General features: G+C 43.1%; 2 protein-coding genes across 13 annotated transcripts in view; one reads left to right on the plus strand and one right to left on the minus strand.

Moving 5' to 3' along the window:
- PPP1R21 (protein phosphatase 1 regulatory subunit 21) overlaps window positions 1–14765 on the minus strand; it is a 61849-nt gene extending 47084 nt beyond the window's left edge. For 2 of the 4 annotated variants that reach the window (XR_013345743.1, XM_077813902.1), the window contains exons 1-3: window positions 14558–14760; window positions 2006–2074; window positions 1379–1525 (exon numbers count right to left, since the gene is read on the minus strand). Coding sequence is in view for 3 of the 4 variants with exons in the window: in XM_077813902.1 (XP_077670028.1) it covers window positions 1379–1525; window positions 2006–2074; window positions 14558–14617 (276 nt within the window). In the remaining variant the exon portion in view is untranslated. Of the gene's footprint in view, window positions 1–1378; window positions 1526–2005; window positions 2075–14557 lie in introns of all 4 variants that reach the window. The other 2 variants (XM_077813903.1, XM_077813905.1) reach the window with 2 other exon arrangements.
- A 16-nt stretch (window positions 14766–14781) lies between these two features.
- LOC144263173 (uncharacterized) overlaps window positions 14782–21870 on the plus strand; it is a 52607-nt gene continuing 45518 nt past the window's right edge. For all 9 annotated transcript variants that reach the window (XR_013345745.1, XR_013345751.1, XR_013345747.1 and 6 more), the window contains exon 1: window positions 14782–14902. Coding sequence is in view for 3 of the 9 variants with exons in the window: in XM_077813912.1 (XP_077670038.1) it covers window positions 14805–14902 (98 nt within the window). In the remaining 6 variants the exon portion in view is untranslated. The remainder of the gene's footprint in view (window positions 14903–21870) is intronic.

Consider the following 21870-nt stretch of genomic DNA (forward strand, 5'->3'; position numbering starts at 1 on the left):
TTTTCAGTAGTTCTATTCAATACAAAAATTAAAATGCTGGTTTTGTGCATTTGTAATTGAATCTGAATTTCCATCCAAACAGGCTTTGACACAAGTCCCGAGTCAAACAAGAATCTAGTAAATAAGAAATGCATCATTCACCATTTTAAAAAAGTGTAACTGTTAACACTCTGAATAAATGTAAGTTAAGCTATATAATTGCTTAAATAAATGTGCATAATATAGTGTATCCTGGTTAGTAAAAAGCAGCACCAAATTTAGTGAAAAGGCTATATTCAGGTGCAAATCAACATGTTTTAATAATTACCAACTAATGAGAATTAACTTTTGTTTAGAAAATAAACTAAAAGTACAAATACAAAACAGATGACTTCAGTCAACCCATCCTGGCAGAAGAGGCTACCAAAGAAGCTAAATAGTCATGGGGTGAGAGTCAAAGTACTGTCTTCAATCAAAAACTGGCTAGGAAACAGAAAGATACAAATAAGAATAAAAGGTCAGTTATCATGCAAAAGGTTCAGAGTGGGGAGACTTAAGGTTCTGTACTAAGTTCTGTGTTGTTTAATATACTTATTAAAGATGTGAAAAGGGAATAAGTAAGTGAAATTTAATGCCGACAAATGTACAATGCACACTGGAGGGGAAAAAATTAAATATTCATACACCTTACAGAATTCTAAGTAAACTGTATCAACTCAAGGTATCAACTTGAATATTCTTGATACTCATACAGAATTATCAATTAATGATAAAAATTTTGGAAAGGATATTTATCTCATGCTTCAGGGATTAAGTAAATCTACTAAAAATCAGTCGGAGATATAACCTGCAGAGGGGGCAGATTCCTACACATTTATCTATTTCAGGATTCTTACACTTTCCTCTGAATTATCTGGTATTGGCCGCTGTCAAAGACAGGATACTGGACCAGATAGACTGGAGTATAAATTCCTATATTCCTACTCTTCAAATCATGGGAAACCACGGTCCACACAGTTTACAGATTTGCATAGAATCACAGGGTTAGAAGGGACGAGAGAGAGAGACAAGTTGATAAACATTACGTTTGCATTGTATACGCACTAAATGCAGGGCATTCTCTACTGCTTGTTTTACAACGTATGTTCATTTATTTTAAATTAAATGTCTTTATTATTAGATACTATCAAGTTGTACAGCAACGTTCTACCAATTTGTTACCGCTATAAAGTTCCCATACAGTACATGGTGCAAAAATATACATGGGGATAGAAAGGTAGAAAAGAAGAAGTGAAGGACATTGTTTTATGTTTCTTACTAAGATGCTGCTAAAAACAAGATCAGAGATGGAAAGCCAGGACATTTTTCTTTAAGTAAATTGTCTTAATTTGAAGCCTACCTTGTTCTTCTTGCCCTTGACTTCACTTAAGGCAAGTTCATCCTGAAGCAGTTCCACCCTCTTTGCAAGCTGTTGATTTCGAAATGTCAAACTGTCCATTTCTTGTTGCAGTTTTCTCAACGATTGGTCCTTCATCTTCAGTTGTTCCTGAATTAGCATAAAAGTTTCAACAATCCACTATGATTTCAGCACAAGCTTTATAAAAGTGTGACTAATATTTAAAAAAACAAACAAAACAAACCACCCACAAAGGAATAACAGTAATTATACAAAATCTAAAAATTCAACACAAATTGCTTTGTTCATTTGTATACAACCTAAAGGCACATATGGATTGTTTTTAGCAAAAGAGTTTAGCTTCCTTAAGTCTACTCAAAGCTTGCTGCAAGTGGGTACTTCTTCCTTTTACAGAGTCAGATGGACACTTCCTGGTGACTGTACTGTAAATGCCCACCACACAGCATCAGAAGCAGAATAGTTGCAGATGGGAAATTCTTACTAAATCAATCCTTTGTCACAATTAGTGACATCCACTTAACCACAAAGCAGATCTGCAAAACTTCACCATCTGATCATACAGTTTGACAAGGCTGAGTGAAATTAAATAGAAGACTTTTTAACTTTTACCTTCAGAGAAGCAGAATTTGCTTGCTCATCCACAACACCTTTTTTCAGCACCTGATTCTGAGCTCGAAGCTGAAAACAAGAGGTGCAAATTATTAATCCAGACAGGAATCAACAAACATACAAAGTGTTCATTAACAACCTGCAAGAGTACCTATCTTTGTTTAGGAAAATAGTAAATATGTGCATTTCTAAGCAGGCCATATTAGTTCTGTTACGGATATACTGTTGTAATATTGAAAAAAGTATAAAACCAGCATAACCCAATTCTATTGTTTTACATTTTGGAAAACAAGTCAGTCATTTTACCTTCTACGAACTTCACTCTCAACCAAACTGTTCTTAAACAAGAAATATACATCTTAGTAACAGGACAATTTTAAAGCGTGGTTATGGTCTGAAGAGCAACTATTCAAAAATGGCACCTTTTTACTAAAGAAACCTACTCCCTGTATATATTTCTGCTTTTTCAGGACAAAAATAAGTTTTGTTTTGCCCTTTTTTCTTTCTCTCTTTTTTTTTTAAACTTTATTTTTGTTCACACCACAGAACCACCACAGCTAACAGAGTCAGCAGGATTCTATGCCACCTCATGTTTCCACAGAATTGTTAACTACATTCTGATTACAAAACCTGTGACACTGGTAATGAAGCATAAGCCAGAGAGAACACAGCTTGACTTAACATCTCAGGATGAGTTTGCAGACTGCCAAAAAACTCCCATCTTTTTACTAGGACCTTGGCTAGTTTGAGCTGGAAATCACTGAGACAAAGATGGAGCTCCACAATGACATTTTTCTATTCACTTTTTAGAGTATCACCTCTCAAGCATTAATAATGAAGGCACTGATTGTTCCATCTTTCCATTCCTTGATAACGGCTCTGATTCAGGTTTGTTCACCAGTAGTTTTTATTAATTTGACGTGGCTGAGTCCAACAGCTGCAGACATGAATTAAAATGGTCTGCACTGCACTTGAGAAAATCACTGGCTGAAGCACAAAAGGGGTGAATTCACATAAAGCAATACTGATGTCTAAACTTTTGTCTGACAGCCGAACATTTCAAAAGATCAAGAGACAACAATTAATACTGTGGGCCTATTCTGCTCCCTTTGAATTGCTTAGGGGGCCAAAAGAGAGAGGAAGCCACCTGCAAGTTGCCTACCGGGAACTTCCCAAGCACAGGGAGTCCCAGCAGGTGTAGGGCCAATATAACAGGTTCGTATGCCTCCCTCCTCACAGCTACTGGCACAGGGAGCATGTCTACTATCCTTAACTGAAGTATGATCCACGAGCTGACAGAAGTTGACAGCTGACAGAAGTTGTGCTTTAGTCAAATATAAGTTATAGCAGAGGTGGGCAAACTACAGCCCACGGGACCCTCCTGGGCCTAAGAGGCTAGCCTCCCCTGCTGTTCCCCCTCCCTCACAGCCTCAGCTCACTGAGCCGCGGGCGCAATGCTCTGCGCGGCAGGGCTGCAAGCTCTTGCCGGGCAGCGCAGCTGCAGAGCCATGGCCTGACCTGGTGCTCTGTGCTGCGCAGTGGCGTGGCTGGCTCCAACTGGGCGGCACAGCTGCCTGTCCTGGTGCTGTAGGCGGCGCAGCTGTAGTGCCGTCAGCCACTGGTGCTCCAGGCAGCAAGGTAAGGGGGTAGGGAGGTTGAATGGGGGCAGGAGTCCTGGGGGGCAGTCAGGGGCAGAGGGCCGGGGCCGGTCAGGGAGCAAGCAGGGGTGGATGGGGCAGGAATCCTGGGAGGGGGGCCGTCAGGGGGTGAGAAGTGTGTGTGTGGGGGGTCAGATATGGGGCAGGGGTCAGGCCACGCCCAGCTGTTTGGGTAGGCACAGCCTCCACTAACTGGCCCTCCATACAATTTAAGAAACCCGATATGGCCTTCAGGCCAAAAAGTTTGCCTACCCCTGTGCTAAGTCAATAGGACAGTGATCTCCCATCGATTTCTGTAATCCACCTCAACGTGAGGCAGAAGCAATGCCAATGGGAGAGCAGTGTAGACACTGCTGTAAGTCGATGTAGGTTACGGGGACTTCAGTTATGTAACTGAAGCAGCGTAACTTACATTGACTTAGTGCCATAGTGAAAACAAGCCCTCAATCACTCCTCTTGAAGGTGTTCCACTTTTTATAAATAAGGCCTTGTCTAGACTGCAGAGTTTTATCGACAAAAGTCAGCTTTCATCGACAAAACAGTAGAGGTGTACAAACTACAAAGCTTCTTCCACCTACAAAAACCTCTCCTGCTTTGCTCACAAAATAAAACCATCTTGACAAGAGGCATAAAGCTTTTTGCAGCAAAGTTGTATTGACAAAGTAACAGTGTAGACACTGCGCTTGGTTAGGTCACTGTAAATGGCCTCTAGTAGGTGTCTCACAATGCTCATCCTGACTGCTCTGGTCAGTGGTTTGAACTCCACTACCCTACACCCAGGTACATAGACATCCAACCCGCCCCCCCTAAAAGGCCTAGGAATTTTTGAAATTCCACTTCCTGTTCGCTTGGTGTGGACAGCTCACATCACAGCTTCCCAGCTGATCACAGCAGGTCCATGCAGCAAACCCTCTCCTGCTTAGAACACACCCGAGTTGTTGGATCTGCTGACACTGTGGCAAGAGGAGGCTGTGCAGTTTCAGCTCCACTCCAGCCGTAGGAACACTTCAATATCTATAGTCAGATTTCTCATGGCATGTTGGGTAAGGGCTACGAACACGACACACACCAGTGCCGTGCAAAGATAAAGTTGCTGAGGCAGGCGTACCAGAAGGCAAGGGAGTCAAACCGTCACTCTGGTAATGGGCCAAAGACCTGCCACTTCTATAAGTAGCTGGATGCCACCCTCGGTGGCGGCCCCACCTTCACCATCAAGAGCCCTGTAGATACTTCGGTAGGGCTGAAGACAGTGGCCTCAACACAGAGGAAAAAGCCGTGGATGAGGAGGTAAGTTGGAGGATGACGTGGAGCACACAGCAGGGTGACCTGGTGGCATGGCAAGTCAGGACATCTTTTCTACTCTGGAGGGTTGTAGCCAATCCCAGCAGTCCATCTCTGGTGCGCATGATGAAGAAAAGGAGAGCTCTAGTAAGTGTTCTTTTTCAGTTCATGCTGCTCGGTTATATGGGGTAGAGCTGTCCTTTGCTTTGTATATTCTAGCAGATGGGATAGACATGTACAAAACTAGCTCTGTTTGGGTATACTTCACACTCCCCTGTGCAGCTACACAGTAGGGGCCCTGTGGAGCAGTGTTAGTGCACACCAAGATTTCACGAGAATCCTCTGGACAGATCTCTAGGAAACTTTTCTGGAGGTAGTCGTCAATCCTATGCTGAAGCTTTGTTGGCGAGAGCTGCTTTGTTCCTTCCCTCATTGTAGGAAACTTTCCTGCGCCAATCTGCAATCACTTGTGCAGGGACCAAAGCAGCACACAGGCAAGCACCATAGGTAACCGGTCTGAAGTCACACATATGCAGAAGATGCACTCTTGCATCCCTCAGAAGTGAGATATCAGCTTCAGTGACCTCCGCCTGTAGAAAATGGTGGCAGAATTTACAGTATTGTCCCTAGTCGCCTGTACTGATGCCCTTAAAAAACCACTTAGACCCTTTGCCTCTTCTTGAGCACCCCTCCCCTCCCCCAAGCCAAACTCACCATGTTTAGGATGTTCACCGAGTTGTGTGATTGCCAAGGGACAGTGAGAAACTGAGTCATATTTTAGAAGAGGGGCATCGTACTATAACGATTCGATGCTGTGCATGCATAACAATCATGCTTCTGTTTACTGTTCCTTGTGCTTCTGCAGAGGTGGCCTTGAGGGGAACGCCCTACACACTGGCGGAGCACCTCCGTCATATAAGGAAGCAAACAAGGAGGAGAAAGGAGGACATGTTTTGAGAGGTGATCCAATCCTCAGAGACCAAAAAACAAGAACACAGGCAGGGAGATTTCAGAGTTGCAGCCATGTTAGTCTGTATCCACAAAAAGAAAAGGAGGACTTGTGGCACCTTAGAGAGTAACAAATTTGAGCATGAGCTGTAGCTCACGAAAGCTTATGCTCAGATAAATGTGTTAGTCTCTAAAGGTGCCACAAGTCCTCCTTTTCTTAGAGCAGGGAGAGAGACTTTAAAAGAAAATAGACAGAACTGAATGGAAAGCCAGGATCGAATTTTAATGGGCAAGGAGCGGATGATAAAAGTGACAGAGGAGCGAACGGAGATGTTGAAGTCTCTAATCACGCAGCAGGCAGAATACATTTGTGTTCGGCCCCCTGTGCAGCTGATACAGAACTGCTTTCCATGCCCTCCCCAAACTCCTCCCACACATTCCTTGAAACTTCTCAGCCCATCTGGGTACACTGTTCACTCCACCCCTTCGGACAGTTTCGAAAATGATGCACACAGCTATTGGAGCCTACACGGACCTTCATTGTTATCTCCCTTCCCATCAAGCCTTTTGTGTGTGTGTTGTTAATTGGTATTTAATAAAAACACTCTGAAAGATAACCCCAATCTTTGTCTCCTACACACAGTGGTTGCTGGTGGAATTAATACACAGTGGGAATATGATCATTTGCTGACTACAAATCACGGTCAGAAATCATCAAAATTCTCATGCAATGCAGCAAGTTAACAAAGCATGGCAGAGTGCTGTACAGAACGAGACACTGCTGGTGCTTATTGTCAAAATGGTGCCTGAAAGCCTCCTTGATTCAAATAGCCTCCTGTTGTGCCCCTCTAATAGCCCTGGTATCTGGCTGCTCAAAATCAGTCTCCACGCTCCATTCCTGGGGAAACTTATCACCCTTAGCCTCACAAATATTGTGGAGAGCACAGCAGGCAACTATGACCATGGGAATATTTTCCTCATTTAGGTCTAACCTGGCATAAAGGCAGAACCAGCATGCTTTTAATCTGCCAAAGGCACATTCTATGGTCATCCTGCGCCTGCTCAGCCTATTGTTGAAGCGCTCCTTGCTTCTGTCCAGGTTTCCCGTATAAGGCTTCATGAGCCATGGGAGTAAGGGGTACACTGGGTCTCCCAGGATCACTATGGGCATTTCAACACTCCCCTCCCCATTGGAATCTTCTGGTCTGGAAAGAAAGTTACTGCTTGCAGCATTCTGTACAGGCCAGTGTTCCTGAAAATGTGTGCATCATGCATCTTCCTGGACCACCCTGTATTGATGTCAGTGAAACACCCACTGTGATCCATAAGTGCCTGCAATACCATAGAGAAGCAACCCTTTTTATTGATGTACTCTGTCACAAGATGGTCCAGGGCCAAAATTGAGAATTGTGTGCCATCTATTGCCCTGTCGCAGTTAGGGACTGCAACTCACCAGTAGCAGTCTGAAGTTGCCAGCTTCCACACACTGATTGCCATGTGCTTCTCTACCGAGAGGCCATCTCTCATTTTGGTGTCCCTGGCTGCGGTGCTGGAGTGAGCACAGTTCCAGAAAAGTGGCTTTCCGCATCCAAAAGTTCTGCAGCCATTGCTCATCATCCCAGACCTGCTGAACAATGGGATCCCACTACTCAGTGCTTGCTTCCCGAGCCCAGAAGAGACAGTACACTGTGTGCAGTTGCTCCATGAATGCCAAAAGTAATCTGGTGTTGTCTCTTCCCAGGGCACACAGCAGGTCATGCACCTCTGATTCCTGTTGAGTGTGGGTGCTCATGATATACTTCATAACCAGCTGGGATGCGTTCATAACAGTGACAACAACAGTCAAGAGCAGTGCAGGATCCATCCTGTCAGACAGAGCTGGCAGGCACATAGTAAACCGGGGCTGTTGAAAAATACAATGCAACACAGTCGGAAGCCCATGGAACGATGGGACACATGAAACCGCACCATGGGACGTTGAACCCACACCCATGATGCACTGCGATCCCTTCTGTCTTTCCACAACTTCTAGGTGCAGAAGGTGGCGAGTAGCACAGTGGGATAGTTACCCACAGTGCACTGCTTTCACTGTTGATGCTAGAACACCAACTGTGGATGTGCTCCGCCGACAGAAGGAAAGTTGTGTGAACGTGCACAAGCCATTTAATTTTTTCCGTTTTTTGATCATCAGCGTAACTTACGTCAACAAAATTCTGTATGTAGACAACGTCCAAATAGTCTTTGGACCAGAGACTTGAACTTGGGTCTTCCACATCCTAAGTGAGTGCCCTAACTACTACACTAAAATGACTATGAATTGCCACTATGAATGACAATGAATCGTCACTGGGCCTGGTAAGGTTAGAAAGGAGGGCACCTCCTTCTCCTCCTGTCATTTTGTGAATGGCATTTAAGTCTCAAAGAAAAAAAGGCCACACAGTTTCTGTTGACCCAATACTGCATGTTTTCGCAAATAAACTATAAATCTAAAGAACAAAAAACTTTCACCCTACTCTAGTCATAACCACTCCAGTGTAGCTGGAATGTTTTGTTCCCCTCCTTTTTTTAAACATTCAAATTATCAGCTTCTTTCACAAAACAAACTAGAACCTAAAAAATTGAGGCTCAAAGCACTAAATTCCCTACGATATCTCCCTGAGCAATTTCTAAGATACAGTAGGACAGCAGTAGAAGATGGTAAGACTAAAATGCTTCTGCAAGGGGTACAATTCTGAAGCTAATTTCATCTTGCAGCACTTCTGGAACAGAGCATCATAAGGAAATAGGTCACAGATCTGTGACTTAAGTTCCCTATAAGCTGTGCGGCCACGCAGCAGGCTATTTAGGGCCACGCACGTCCCCCAGCCCAGCCAAGGCCCTCCAGAGCTGCCAGGGAGAGGCGCCCCTTCCCTGGCCCCGAGCTGCTGCGGTGAGAGAGGGCGGGGGGGGGTCCTCTCTCCCCGCCACAGCCCCGGAGCACCCTACACCCCAAACCCCTCATCCCTGTCCCCACCCCAGAGCCCACACCCCCCTCACCCCAACCCTGAGCCCCCCCTACACCCCGAATCCCTCATCCCTAGCCCCACCCCTAGCCAGAGCCCTCACCTTCTGCACCCAACCCTCTGCCCCAGCCCCCTCATCACCTCAATATTGGTGCACATAACAAAATTCATTCCCCACATGGACGTAAAAAATTAGAAGGAACATTGTCTGTGACTGGTTTAGACTCTTTGCAGCTCATGGTTGCTGACAGCAGCCACTAAAGCAGTGTGATTTCAGGAGGACAGCAGCAATGGAATCTAGAGACAAACCGTCAAACCTGGCAAGAATATGCTGCCAAACACTTCTATTGCTAAGAAGCACAATATCTGAGCACTGCTGCTTCCTATATAGATGTTACCAGAACCTGCACATGAACTGCAGCATCCACTTTCCCCCAATTGTCCTTTCTTACACAGAATAGAGGCTCAGTGCTGTTAACCCAATATGGGATTTCTCTCTAACTGGAGGACCTGCATGCACCTTAGAAAATGAGCACCATTCCCCCTTAGGATGTCTAAAAGAGCTCCCTAGAGTTCCCTCACGTTAGCAGCAGTGGAGGCGAGAAGGTGAAAAGAGGTAACAGTGAGTAACTACTTGGGCAGCTGTAAGGCAGAAGAAAACACTAAGGGCACCCTATATCCTCCTTGGAGTAGGGGTGGAATCAAGTAAAGTTCTCTCCAAAGTGCTGCAAAAAGGTGGAGCAGGACAAACACTCATAGTGAATACCCACCACTGCCAGCCTGAGCAGAAAGGAAGCTCAGTCCATCCAACTAAGGGTAAGTATGGCGGTGGGGATTGAAGACAAGCACACCCCATCAAATAAATACCTATGACAGGTGAATGGGTGGGGAATGGAGAAGGAAGGAGTGCTACAACCAGTTTCACTGCCATTGATAACCAGCAGCCTGGGCTTTGCTCTACCATTCCCTTCTCCTGCAGGCAAGGCTCCCTAGCTTCTCTCTCCAGGAAGCAGGACAGCCCTTTGAGAAATTGTAGGAAACTGAGAGAAAACAGGGATTGTGTCTTCCCAGCCCTCTCTAGCTCTTCCTCTCCTTCAAGGAATGCAAACTCATAGACGCTAAAGAGAAATGTCCATATCACAGCAATGAATTTTTCAATCCCTGACTGCAGTGTTACTCTCCCTCATGCTCCAAGGCATCAGGAAGGGCCAGGAAGATTATGAGTGGGCCAGTGCTGGAGCATGAGCCACAGTATCAGTACTAGAAAATGTGACAATCTGCTACGTGAGAGCTGCATATTACTTTCAGATCAGCAGGTTACAACAGCCATTTCTCGCACTACACCATTGCTATCTGTAGGAATTTGCTACTTAGGGTGCACTGAGTATGCTCAGTAACGTGTGCTGAAGCCACTGACCTTCACCCTGCTCTTACTTGGCATAGGATTCTGCAGACTACTTTTTAAAGGAGTTAAAAGGGGCAAAGGGGGCAAATCGGAGTAGAGGGATGGCCAGGGTCTGAGCAGGGAGTGGAAATTGACTGGTATGGGGGGGAGGGGGGGGTCAAACAGCTGGAGACAGGGTTAAGATAGGGGCTGAAGGGCAAAATCAGGGATGGGGGGAGAGGAGCCAGGGTAAAGCCCAGGGGTGAGGCGCTGCCAGAGGGCAAAAACCCCAGCAGAGGTGGTAACAGTTACCCTGATGAACTTAGACACCAGTGTTTACACAAAATAGGGTGGGGGGACAGAGGGGCTTTTTTATTTCCCCTCCCACAAACAGTACCTCTTAGCATGGGCTTCCCAGGGCTGCATTCTTAAAGGCACAGGCATCCCAATGACATCCCTTTCCTTAAAGGCACAGGCAATGCCTAGTCACTGCAGCTGCTCTCTGTCTGATGTAACCTACTGAGGTGCTGCAAGAGACTTAATTCAGTGAAACATTTTACATATAACCCCTCAGAAATAAAGAATCCCTTATCAGTGTACCTGATTGCATAAAGTCTCATAGCAGTTCACAAATTTGACTTATCTGCTGCTGGGATTCCCTGAATTCCTCTTAGCACTTCACCATTTAACTTTGTTATTGTGCAAATGCATGTCATTGGGCTATTTAATTTATATTTTAACAACAAATACTTATACATATTTTCAATAAGTATTTGCTAGTAGTTTTAGCAATGACATCTGTGTTTCTATTATCGCACTATGTTTTTTATTATTGCATTAGCTTTTTTACTGTGCTTTCTAATTTCGAATTTATAAGTAACTTTTTCTTCTTATTTTTAGAGAAGTTTATTCTATTGGATCATCTGACTTCCAGTCTGACTGAATTTCTGGCCTGGTCTCAAAACTTTGTTTTCATTTAATCTACGAATGGTGATTGCCTTTTGTAACTGTTATTTTGCCTCTCAAAAAAACCTCCCTTAGCGTTTTTCCCGCATGCCATTGCTTGTGTGTTGAACTTGATTCTCAAATATTCAATAAAGGCAGTATACTATCTCATGTAACATCTTTCTCAAAGGCAAAAATCTACTGTAATTTTTGCTATACATTAGAACTGCCATAATAGATCAGACCAATAGTCTGTCTAGTTCAGTATCCTGTCTTATGACAGCAGCCAGTGCCAGGTGCTTCAGAGGGAATGAACAGAACAGACAATCACTGAGCGAACCATCCCATTGTCCACTCCCAGCATCTGGCAGTCAGAGGTTTAGGGAGACCCAGAGCATGGGGATGCATCCCTGATTATCTTGGCTAATAGCGGACACACCTATCCTGAGGAACTGATCTAATTCTTTGTTGAACCCATTTATAATTTTGGCCTTCAAAACATAATGAACACATCTACAACCCCAGATAGCTTGACAACCACAAAAATTCTAAAAACATGAGTTATACACCCTGAAGTCAAGAAATTTTAATGAATACATGATATTTTGTTCTTATGTGCCTCTTGGTTCCTGAGCTTTTAGAGTGCAATAAGGCCAGTTCCAAAAAGCTGGAGCCTAAACACCTGAACGAATCTTGGTCTACTCTCATACTTAGGTTTCAAAGTAGCAGCCATGTTAGTCCGTATCGGCAAAAAGAAAAGGAGGACTTGTGGCACCTTAGGAAATTCCTGTTACCTCTCCCAAACATTTCATATACCTAAAGCCATATCTACACTACAAGGGTATGTTAACTCAAATTATGTCAACATAGACTCACTACGGTTACTATGTCACTTGTGCACATGCCTATTGGACTCCTTGTCTTGGCAGTGAGTGTACTCACCAGAAGCACTTGTATCAATTCAGAGTGTGATGCACCATGAATAGATATACCGCTGTGCAACTCATCACTGTCCACTGCACTGTATTTTGGGAAGCTTTGGTTTGGCATTGTACGCTGAGGCCCAAACACTTTTATGTAGAAATCCATGATTAAATGAAGTCTTCCTGACTAGTGATTTAATCAAATCCACCCTGCTGTTAAAAAATCTGGTTTGTTTTTGTAATAACCTTGCAGTAATAAGGGTGACTGAGCTGTTGAGAAGTGACAACACAATCAAGACAAGACAAGTTAGGTTTTAACAGTGAGGGAAAAGGTTCAAGAAAATGTCTCAAAAATTAAATCAGAGAGCAATGAGGTGATGTGAGCACCATGGTCCTGAGTGTAATTTTTGTGGTGGTATCTTGTTGCTTAATAAATGTAACAGTGACAAAAGCAGAAGTCTGTATAAAGCACAATGGTAGATTTTCTGCCTATGAGCTTGCTTTCAAAAGGAATTTATAAGTATTTTAAATACTATTTATAATGGTTTGCACTACTCTCAATGTTGTGTGTGCATTCAATGTTTCTTTACCAACAGACTGTATGACCTACTATGTAGTGGAAAGGGACTAATAGAGATTTATTTTTAAATGCTCATTAAGGGTTTTTCATGCAATAGCCTTAAAATTCAGCTTGTAAAATGCTTTTTAAACAGTCCTGTAAAGATAGGAATGTGGGCCTGGTCCTCTCTCCTTCAGAAATGTGTTTGGTATCAAGTGTTATCTATTAAGTACTGTGAGGATGTTTCCTAAGAATCTGGTCATACAGCTAAAGCGTCACTTATGATTGCAGTGGGGGAGGTTTAGGTTGGATATTAAGAAAAACTTTTTCACTAGGAGGGTGGTGAAACACTGGAATGCGTTATCTAGGGAGGTGGTAGAATCTCCTTCCTTAGAAGTTTTTAAGGTCAGGCTTGACAAAGCCCTGGCTGGGATGATTTAATTGGGGATTGGTCCTGCTTTGAGCAGGGGGTTGGACTAGATGACCTCCTGAGGTCCCTTCCAACCCTGATATTCTATGATTTCTTGAGCGCTGGTGCCACCAGGAGCACTGAGGAATGAGGGTTTCCCTCACCACTACAGAATAGGTGTAGCAGAATACACTCCACACAGTGCATGGCTCCTCTGGGGTGCTCAGTATAGCTGGCAGTGCCTTCCGCTCCTACCTGTTTGCCATCAGGGTATTTAGGCAGCAGCAACAGTATGGCTTCCGCATGTATGGGAGTGTGTGTGGGAGGGAAAAGACTTCTTGGCCCTCTTCTCACCTCCACCAACAATAATGCCTCTGTGTGATGGCAGCCATATTTTGATCCTGTAATAAATAGATAGGAACTGCTTCTGCCAGGAAAAATTTCAGGTGAGCATAGATGGCCCTAAGTAAGGGAAATAGGAAATTCAAAATACTCCTTTCTACCCAGTCCCCAAAGACTAAAATATACCTGCATGGAGACAAATCCATCTGGCTCATCTTTACACTACAGACTCCAAAATCTCTTTCTGAACAAGCCCTTTCGTCTCCAACAAGATATTACCCCAGGAGCTTCCTGGAAGCTACACTCCCTTTGATCAGAAACCTCTCAGTCAAGGCAACAGGACAAGTGCATTACTGCCTGTGCCTGCCAACTTGATGAACTGTAATGGTCAGAAATCACCCAGCACAGAAGTATACTAAATCATAGAAGGTTAGGGTTGGACGGGACCTCAGGAGGTCATCTAGTCCAACCCCCTGCTCAAAGCAGGACCAATCCCCAATTTTTGCCCCAGATCCCTAAATGGCCCCCTCAAGGATTGAACTCACAACCCTGGGTTTAGCAGGCCAATGCTCAAACCACTGAGCTATCCCTCCCCCCTAAAGAGGCAAACCCTAAGGAAATTAAGAGTTTAAATTCTCCTCCAGATGTCCCGCGTCCCACTAAAATGAATAGAACCCAGAGGTCACTAGGGCACAAGTATCAATATCAGAATGCTACAGTGTTAGCACCATAAATGAAGCTACAAAATAAATGATGTTTAAATGACCTCACCACTTTTTACAATCCTCTATTAAGAGATAATTGATATGTACACCAAGCAGGGTCATTTAGAAGCCAAAGACTTTATGCTTCCATCCCACTCTATTGTCAAATTTTAGCAAATTAGGACAAATCAGCAAATAAGAACCACCTTAGGTATCAGTAACTGCTAATGGTAACAATTAGCTGTTACTGGTAACAAATTACATCAAATAGCAGTTTTTTTACATACGAGTAACTGCTAGCAGTTTCTCGCACTACCGTCCCAGTATCAGTGCTGGCATCTGGAAAGTATCGCGATAGAGGAAGAGTATCGGCATCACGGTGTCTCACGCCCAGTACCTTCGAATACTCCTGAGCCAGTTTCTGGTACTTCCCGGGCAGCTCCGCACCCGCCGCCATTGCCCCACAACTCCTTAGTAGCTACCACTGCCCACGGTCGCCCCGGCTGAACCACGCCCCGTCCGTACCGACACACTTCCGCGTTTAGACATGAGAACGCGCTAACGTCACCACGCAGTCTCACACTAGACTACGGGGTGAGGCCGACTTCCCTCCTCGACGCCATCATCTTGACGCAAAGTCCAAGATGGCGGAGCGAGGGCGGATCACGAGCTACCCTCTCCCTTCCGTAGCTTGGCTACAACAGAGAGGGAAACCGGAGTGCGGGTCACGTGACACGGGAAGGTACGAGCGCGCCATCGTTACTATGGCAACAGCCTCACACGCGCCCCTAGGTAAAGCGTAACGGGGCTACGGAGCCCGACCAAGGATGGACAACGGAGCGGCGAGGCCCGAGGGCTCTAACGCCGCGCATCCATCCCAACGCTGAGCTGAAGCTAGCCCGCGAGCGTGCAGTGGGTGACTTGAGAGGGTTCAGTGTTAGAGGGTGGGGGTGTGTGGGGGCTGGGTTCTCACCGGTATCTAGCCGACCAGCTCCCATTGATAAAACCGGTGAGGGGAGGGTACCAGGTGTAGTCGAGGCCCCCATCCCGTAACGAACGGGCCTGTGGGGCAGCGCCTCAGTTGCGTGTGCACAATCCCCGTGACCTGGGCAGCAGCATGTTTCAGCCACTGCAGGGAGGGGGGAAATATACTGGGTTGACCAGAGGAGGGAGGCAATTGTACAAGGGCACCAAGTTCAAGAGATCCCAGTTTTGTCACACGGTGAAATTGGAGCCGTGGGACCTGCTAGTTAGACACTACTTTAAAATGTCCAAAATCAGGGTCGGTAGGCTGGGCTCATTCTCTCACCTGGCATATGGCCGTGGTTGGAGCCAAGGGCTCCTGGCTGGCCCCAGGTGGTCGTAGCCAGGGGCGGGAGAGGGCATTAAAAGTTACCCCTTCTCCTGGCCTGCAGAGAACCAACCCTGCCTTACCTCATCTGCATGTCCGGAGAAAGATGGAAACCTTTTTGACAGGCAGGTTCTTTGAAAAATCAAGCGTTTTTTTTAAACAATCCTCAGGGATTAGATGTGAAATTAAGTCTTAGGTGAGAAGAATCAGTGGGGAGGGTGCATATGAGACCATCACCACCATAACATAAATTTGGTTATGATATTGGTGCAGAAATAAGGGAATTTAACCCATGGATACTGTCACCATGTGTGAAATAAATATATATTTATAGGGAACACATCACACCATCATTTGGAAAATATTTGGTATGAACAAATTAGATGTGTATTTTCAACACCAAATATGTATGTTTAATTACAAAGAGCTATGTGTGACGCGTTTGGTCACAGAGACCCCCTTGGGACTGTCACCTGATGTGCTGAAACTACTTCTGAGCCCGTTTTCCCTGTCAGCTTGGGACTCCAGAACCCTGCCTTGTTGAGCCAGACACGCTAGCCTGCTGCAGCACAGACGCAGGGTCTGAACCACGCCCCCAAAGCCACAGGCTTTAACTGAAAACCACTCAGCAGGTACTCCTGTCTCCAGCCCCAGACACCCAGCTCCCTGTGGGATCCAAATCCCAAATAAATCCATTTTTAAGCTTTATACAGGGTAAACTCATAAGTTGTCCACCCTCTATAACACTGATAGAGAGCTATGCACAGCTGTTTGCTCCCCCAGGTATTAATCACTTACTCTGGGTTAATTAATAAACAATAAAATCACTTTTAAGTATAAAAAGTAGGATTTAAGTGGTTTCAAGTAATAACAGAACAAAGTAAGTCACCAAGTAAAGTAAAGCAAAAACACGCAAGTCTAAGTCTAATATATTAAGAAACTGAATAGAGGTAAATCTCACCCTCAGACACATTCCACTAAGCTTCTTTCACAGACTAGACTCCTTCTTAGTCTGGGCCCAATCCTTTCCCCTGGTACAGTTCTTGTTAGTTCCAGCTCTGGTGGTAACTAGGGGATTTCTCATAACTGCCGCCCCCTTTGTTATGTTCCACTCCTTTTTATCGCTTTGGCACAAGGCGGGAATCCTTTGACTTTCTCTGGGTTCCCACCCTTCCCTTCTAAATGGAAAAGCACCAGGTTTAAGATGGATTCCAATATCAGGTGACATGGTCACATGTCACTGTAGGATCTCATTCTTCATTACCCACAGGCTGGCCCCCACGTCCACAAGAAGGCTTGCAGGTAAATAAACCATCTAGTTTGTCCTAGTCAATGGATGCCATCAAGATTCTCACTATTAATGGCCCACACTTTGCATAATTACAATAGGACCTCAGAGTTAACTTCATATTTCTAGTTTTAGATACAAGAATGATACATACATACAAATAGGATGGACACACTCAGTAGATTGTAAGTTTTGTAATGATACCTTAGAAGAGACCTTTTGCATAAAGCATATTCCAGTTACATTATATTCACATTCCAAGCATATTTTCATAAAGCATATGGAGTGCAATGTCACACTGTGTATTCCATTAAGTCTCACTGATATTTTTGCCTCAATAAAATTAATTTATTATGTAAAACCTTAGTCAAAATCTACAGCAAGGCATAAAAATGAAAAAACTCTCATTTAAACATGCATTTTGTCCTATAAATTGTACAGTCTACTTTTAGCATTAGCACACTAGGGGGAGCCTTTTGCCCAAGTTTGGCAACTTGATTTTCAGAACAGGAAGAGAAAATATACAAGCACTTTAATAAGTGATTGGTTCAACCCATTCCACAGTAGCAACAGCAGCTATTTACAAAGATTGTGGGTGAGCTCATTTTACTACACTCAGATCTCCAGATTTGAGACAAAGTAGGTAATGCAAGTCAATAATCATTCCAGAAATTATTGGAAACATACTATCTTCGGTGATCAGACTATGATAAGAAAATGCACAAGCTACATCCACAGATGCAGCAAACACCCTAAACTCATGTTTTGTTTCTGTTATCGTAGCAACAACAAGTTTGAACAGCAGGATATGTGCACTTTCTCATGATGAATCTAAAACAAATCTTTTGTTGAGTAATGCCTTTTACGTCTTTCCCAACCCGATCATTCTGTTTTTATAAAATCAAGCCACGTGCTTTTAAAAATATAAGTATGATGCACACATACATTCACACTTTGTAAATACTTTGCTCCTTCCTTTCTTTCCAGCCTGTAGGAGAAATAGTTTGATTCATTTATACAGGGTGTTGGTATGTATTTGACTGAGTGAGTTGTGTCTATGTGTAAAGAAATTACCAGGGAAAGACAAGATGAACAAATGACTTTTGCATTCAATTCTGATCATGAAACTGCCCATGGTGATTTGTATCTGATTTCACAGCTCATGTAAGAGTATTTTTTGTCCAGCACTTAGGACTCATCTCCATTGAACAGTTTCATTATTCCACTAGAATGCATGGGTTGTGGTGCAGAGGGGGCAACTGCGATCTTGAGACACCAACAAAAACTGTAACAGTTGCAGAAGTCAGTGTTTCCCAAACTTGTGAAAGCTAAGCTGCCTCCACTGCCCCCGACCTCCTCTCAGGAAATTGAAACCAGTCATGTGCCTCTAGCCTCCCCTTGCTTTGTAGCCCCATCATGTTTTGTTAAAGGCCTACCAATCTCCATTTATACATATTCTGCACCCCCTGCTCGTCTTTCATGCCCTTCCCCTTGAAGGGTACACTCACACTTTGGGAAACACATACTAGTGATGCCAGTTGCACTCAAAATCTCCAGCTCATTAGCTTCGTTGGTGATAGGAAAAGAGGTACAAGAATCCTACATGATTTTTATTATTTTCAGTGAGACAAGTCACCCAGTTTCATGAGGTGAGGTAAAAACAAAAAGGAGAAATGTTATAAAAATTGATGTTTCCAATTTTGAAATGTTCTTTGATAAAGAGGGAATATCTCATTGGGGGAGGAGAGATAGCTCAGTGGTTTGCGCATTGGCCTGCTAAACCCAGGGTTGTGAGTTCAATCCTTGAGGGGGCCGTTTAGGGATCTGGGGCAAAAAATGGGGATTGGTCCTGCTTTGCGCAGCAGGTTAGACTAGGTGATCTGAGGTCCCTTCCAACCCTGATATTCTATGATTCATTGAAAACCAATATGGTTTGTTAATAGAACATTCTTTTAGCTATGGACCCCATTCTACAAACTCCTGTGTGAGTAATCTTTACTCATCTGGGTTATTTAATTATGTCTTTTTGATAGCATTCACAACATGGTAGGGTTTTCTAAGTAGGAAAGTAGACATCTTATCTGCTCCAAGTTACTCACCATCCAAAGAGACAAATAAGCAAACAGTGAGAGGGAAGGGGCAAAGGATATACAATATATATTTTGCATTAACAGAATATATATATGTATGTTAAATAGGACATGTAAACTGTTCCCAGATTACTCTAGTTTGTCATTGTTAGTAAGTTTTCCATAGACACTCCCATGGTCTTCAAGTAGGGACTTGAATATGGAAAGGGTAGGAGACCTTTTGGAGGAGCTCAAATAGAGTGTTCCATAGAGCCTACGTGTACAAATGTAGAGATGTTTTCATGAGAAGGATGTTTCATTAAAGGAACACTGAGCAGGAACAACATGGAATCAGAAAAGAGCAGATAAATAAGGAGAGACAGTGTCAAGTAGAACTTTGAAATCGGTAACAAGAAATATGAACTTGATGCAATAGAAGAGGGGAAGCCAGTGGGGAGATTGAAGGGGGCAAGGGTAGCATTGCAATTCAGGGGGTTAAATAAGTAAGTATGCTTTTGTCGATAAAGGCTTAGTATCATGGGAAACATGGCATCAAAAGCAATGCAGTGTTGGGTTTGAGTCTTCACAACAGCGAGTCTCAAAGCTGAGAAAATACAATTTTAAATACTTTTTAAGCAATCAGTTCAACCTCCAGTAATTCCTTTGTGTATTTTTTAAGAAACAACTTCTGCATTTTTTTATGAGTTCGCAGCAATATGTATCTGATGTTAAAGCTCATGACCATAGTTTTGGCACTGAACTCCAAAAGCTACATCATTTGAGCTTATGAATGATATACCATATGCAGTTAAGAACCAAAAGAGTGCACCTACATTTAGGTATGGAATAACTGGCCCAGAGAAAATAAGATTAGTCATATTTGGGAGGTATTTTTCTCTGTTAAATGAGACAGCAGCCTTCAAGGCCGCCTCCAACGGGCAGTTTTGTATTAATGTGAAAAGACATTAAGGTTAACAAACTTGGGTGAAATAAAGGAATGCTCACTGAGAGTTAGTGGACAATTCCATTTTTTTTTTTTTGAGCTATAGAGCAAATGCAGTGTGTATTAATTACAGCCTATTGATAATTACAATTACCCAGAATACAAAACTGTATTTCAAATTTTCACTTGAATGATTTTATATGAGAGGCTATTTAATCTTTAGTTTATTTGTACCAAAATTAATTTAGGATTGAGAAGACACAGTAACATTAATTAGAAATAATTAAATATGAATTTTATTACCAGCTACTATTATTCATACCCAGTTATTGTTTTTAAAAATGTGATTCCTTAGAAATTGTGCTTCTTACCATTGGTCCAATGACAATAAAGAAGACAGGAAGATTGCATAGTAAGATTTTGAAGTTGAAATTCCATACCAAAATCCATTTGGTAGGCTTTTTAGAATACTTCCCAAGAGATGCTTGAAATTATTAATTGAAGAGCAATTCTGTCAGAATTGGAGTTTGTTTCTACAGATGGAATTCTTAGGACACCCTCTAAAAGAACCAATCAGCAGAGAATAATAACCACGTCAGAAATAATTTGCCCTGACAGTTCTAGGGTTAAATGCTTTAGAATGAGATCTTGCTGAAAGCTGAATCTTGTTGCCCAGCAACTGCTGCATGGGATGTTGCTGTCACTCACTGGATACTTCTCTGGGGAGTTAACATTATGTTCAGAGAAAACAGGTTATGATTGGGTTGAGGTGACATCATGCTGCACAATGGAATTGTGATTTTTTTTAAGGCAGCACTTTATGTAACAGAAATTAATGCCAAGATTGTTATATTTGTAGGTATAAGGAAATAATTTTTTTCTCTTTTTTTTTTTTTTTAATTTAAAGTGTCACCCAAGCATGGTTTGCTTTTGGAAAGGGCTAACACTAAGAGGGGCAAAACATTTGAAAGATTGGGTCATTTTGCAACTCTTCCACAGCCATCCTTAACAACTCAAGGGGTATTTTTAATCTTTTCAATTTACCTATAACATAGCCAATAAAAGGTATATTTCTTACTCTTTGAGGTGGATTTCCAATGTGTTTGGAGGCTGCAGCTTTCTGACTAGCAGATCCATAGATGGAGATATAGAATTCAGATAATTGAAACCTATTGCTGTTGGAAATAACTCTGTTGGTGCGGATTTGAAGATGGAAAGCCATTAGGAGCCCATTAATACCTTTTACTAATAAGAAACACAAATTGAAGCTTTAATTTATTTTAATGCCTTTAAAAATTATGCAAAGCACTTTGGGGGAGATTTTAAAGATATTTACACACCCAAATATACAGATAAGTGTTAGGATATAGATATTCAGGCCTGTCTGCAAAGGCCTGTACTTTAAGAATTTAGGTGTATTCTTATCACTTGGCTAGTTCTAGAGGTATAAAAGAAAGAATCAAAATCACTGTCTGCTGGTGTAAGGGCCTTCTCTTACTGTGACAGTTTGAGGCCCTGTTCTTAGGCTAAGGCCTTTGGCTAAGCAGCAGAGGCAGCCATAAGCTAGGAAGTGAATAGTCACATCCTCACATTCCAAACTAGTCACATTGAAATAAGGTGCTATTGGGCTGTTAGGCACTATCAGGACAGGATTGTATTCCTATCACCTCCAGAGAAAGGGAAGTGCCTAGAAAATGTAAAAGGAAACAGCATCCTGTCTGGCAAGAACTCACTTATCAATAGCTGGGATGTGAAATCCTCACTTCTGTATTGTTTTGTCATTATAGTTTCCACTTTGCTATTGTTTGTCTGTATAATCTCTGTCTGGTTCTGTGATTGTTCCTGTCTGCTGTATAATTAATTTTGCTGGGTGTAAACTAATTAAGGTGGTGGGATATAATTGGTTAGCTAATCATGTTACAATATGTTAGGATTGGTTAGTTAAATTTCAGGAAAATGATTGGTTAAGGTATAGCTAAGCAGAACTCAAGTTTTACTATATAATCTGTAGTCAATGAGGAAGTGAGTGGGCGGGGGCGGGCATGCGGGTGGGGGAAAT

The sequence above is a fragment of the Eretmochelys imbricata genome, chromosome 3 (genome assembly GCF_965152235.1).
Source record: "Eretmochelys imbricata isolate rEreImb1 chromosome 3, rEreImb1.hap1, whole genome shotgun sequence".
In the NCBI taxonomy this organism is placed as follows: domain Eukaryota; kingdom Metazoa; phylum Chordata; order Testudines; family Cheloniidae; genus Eretmochelys; species Eretmochelys imbricata.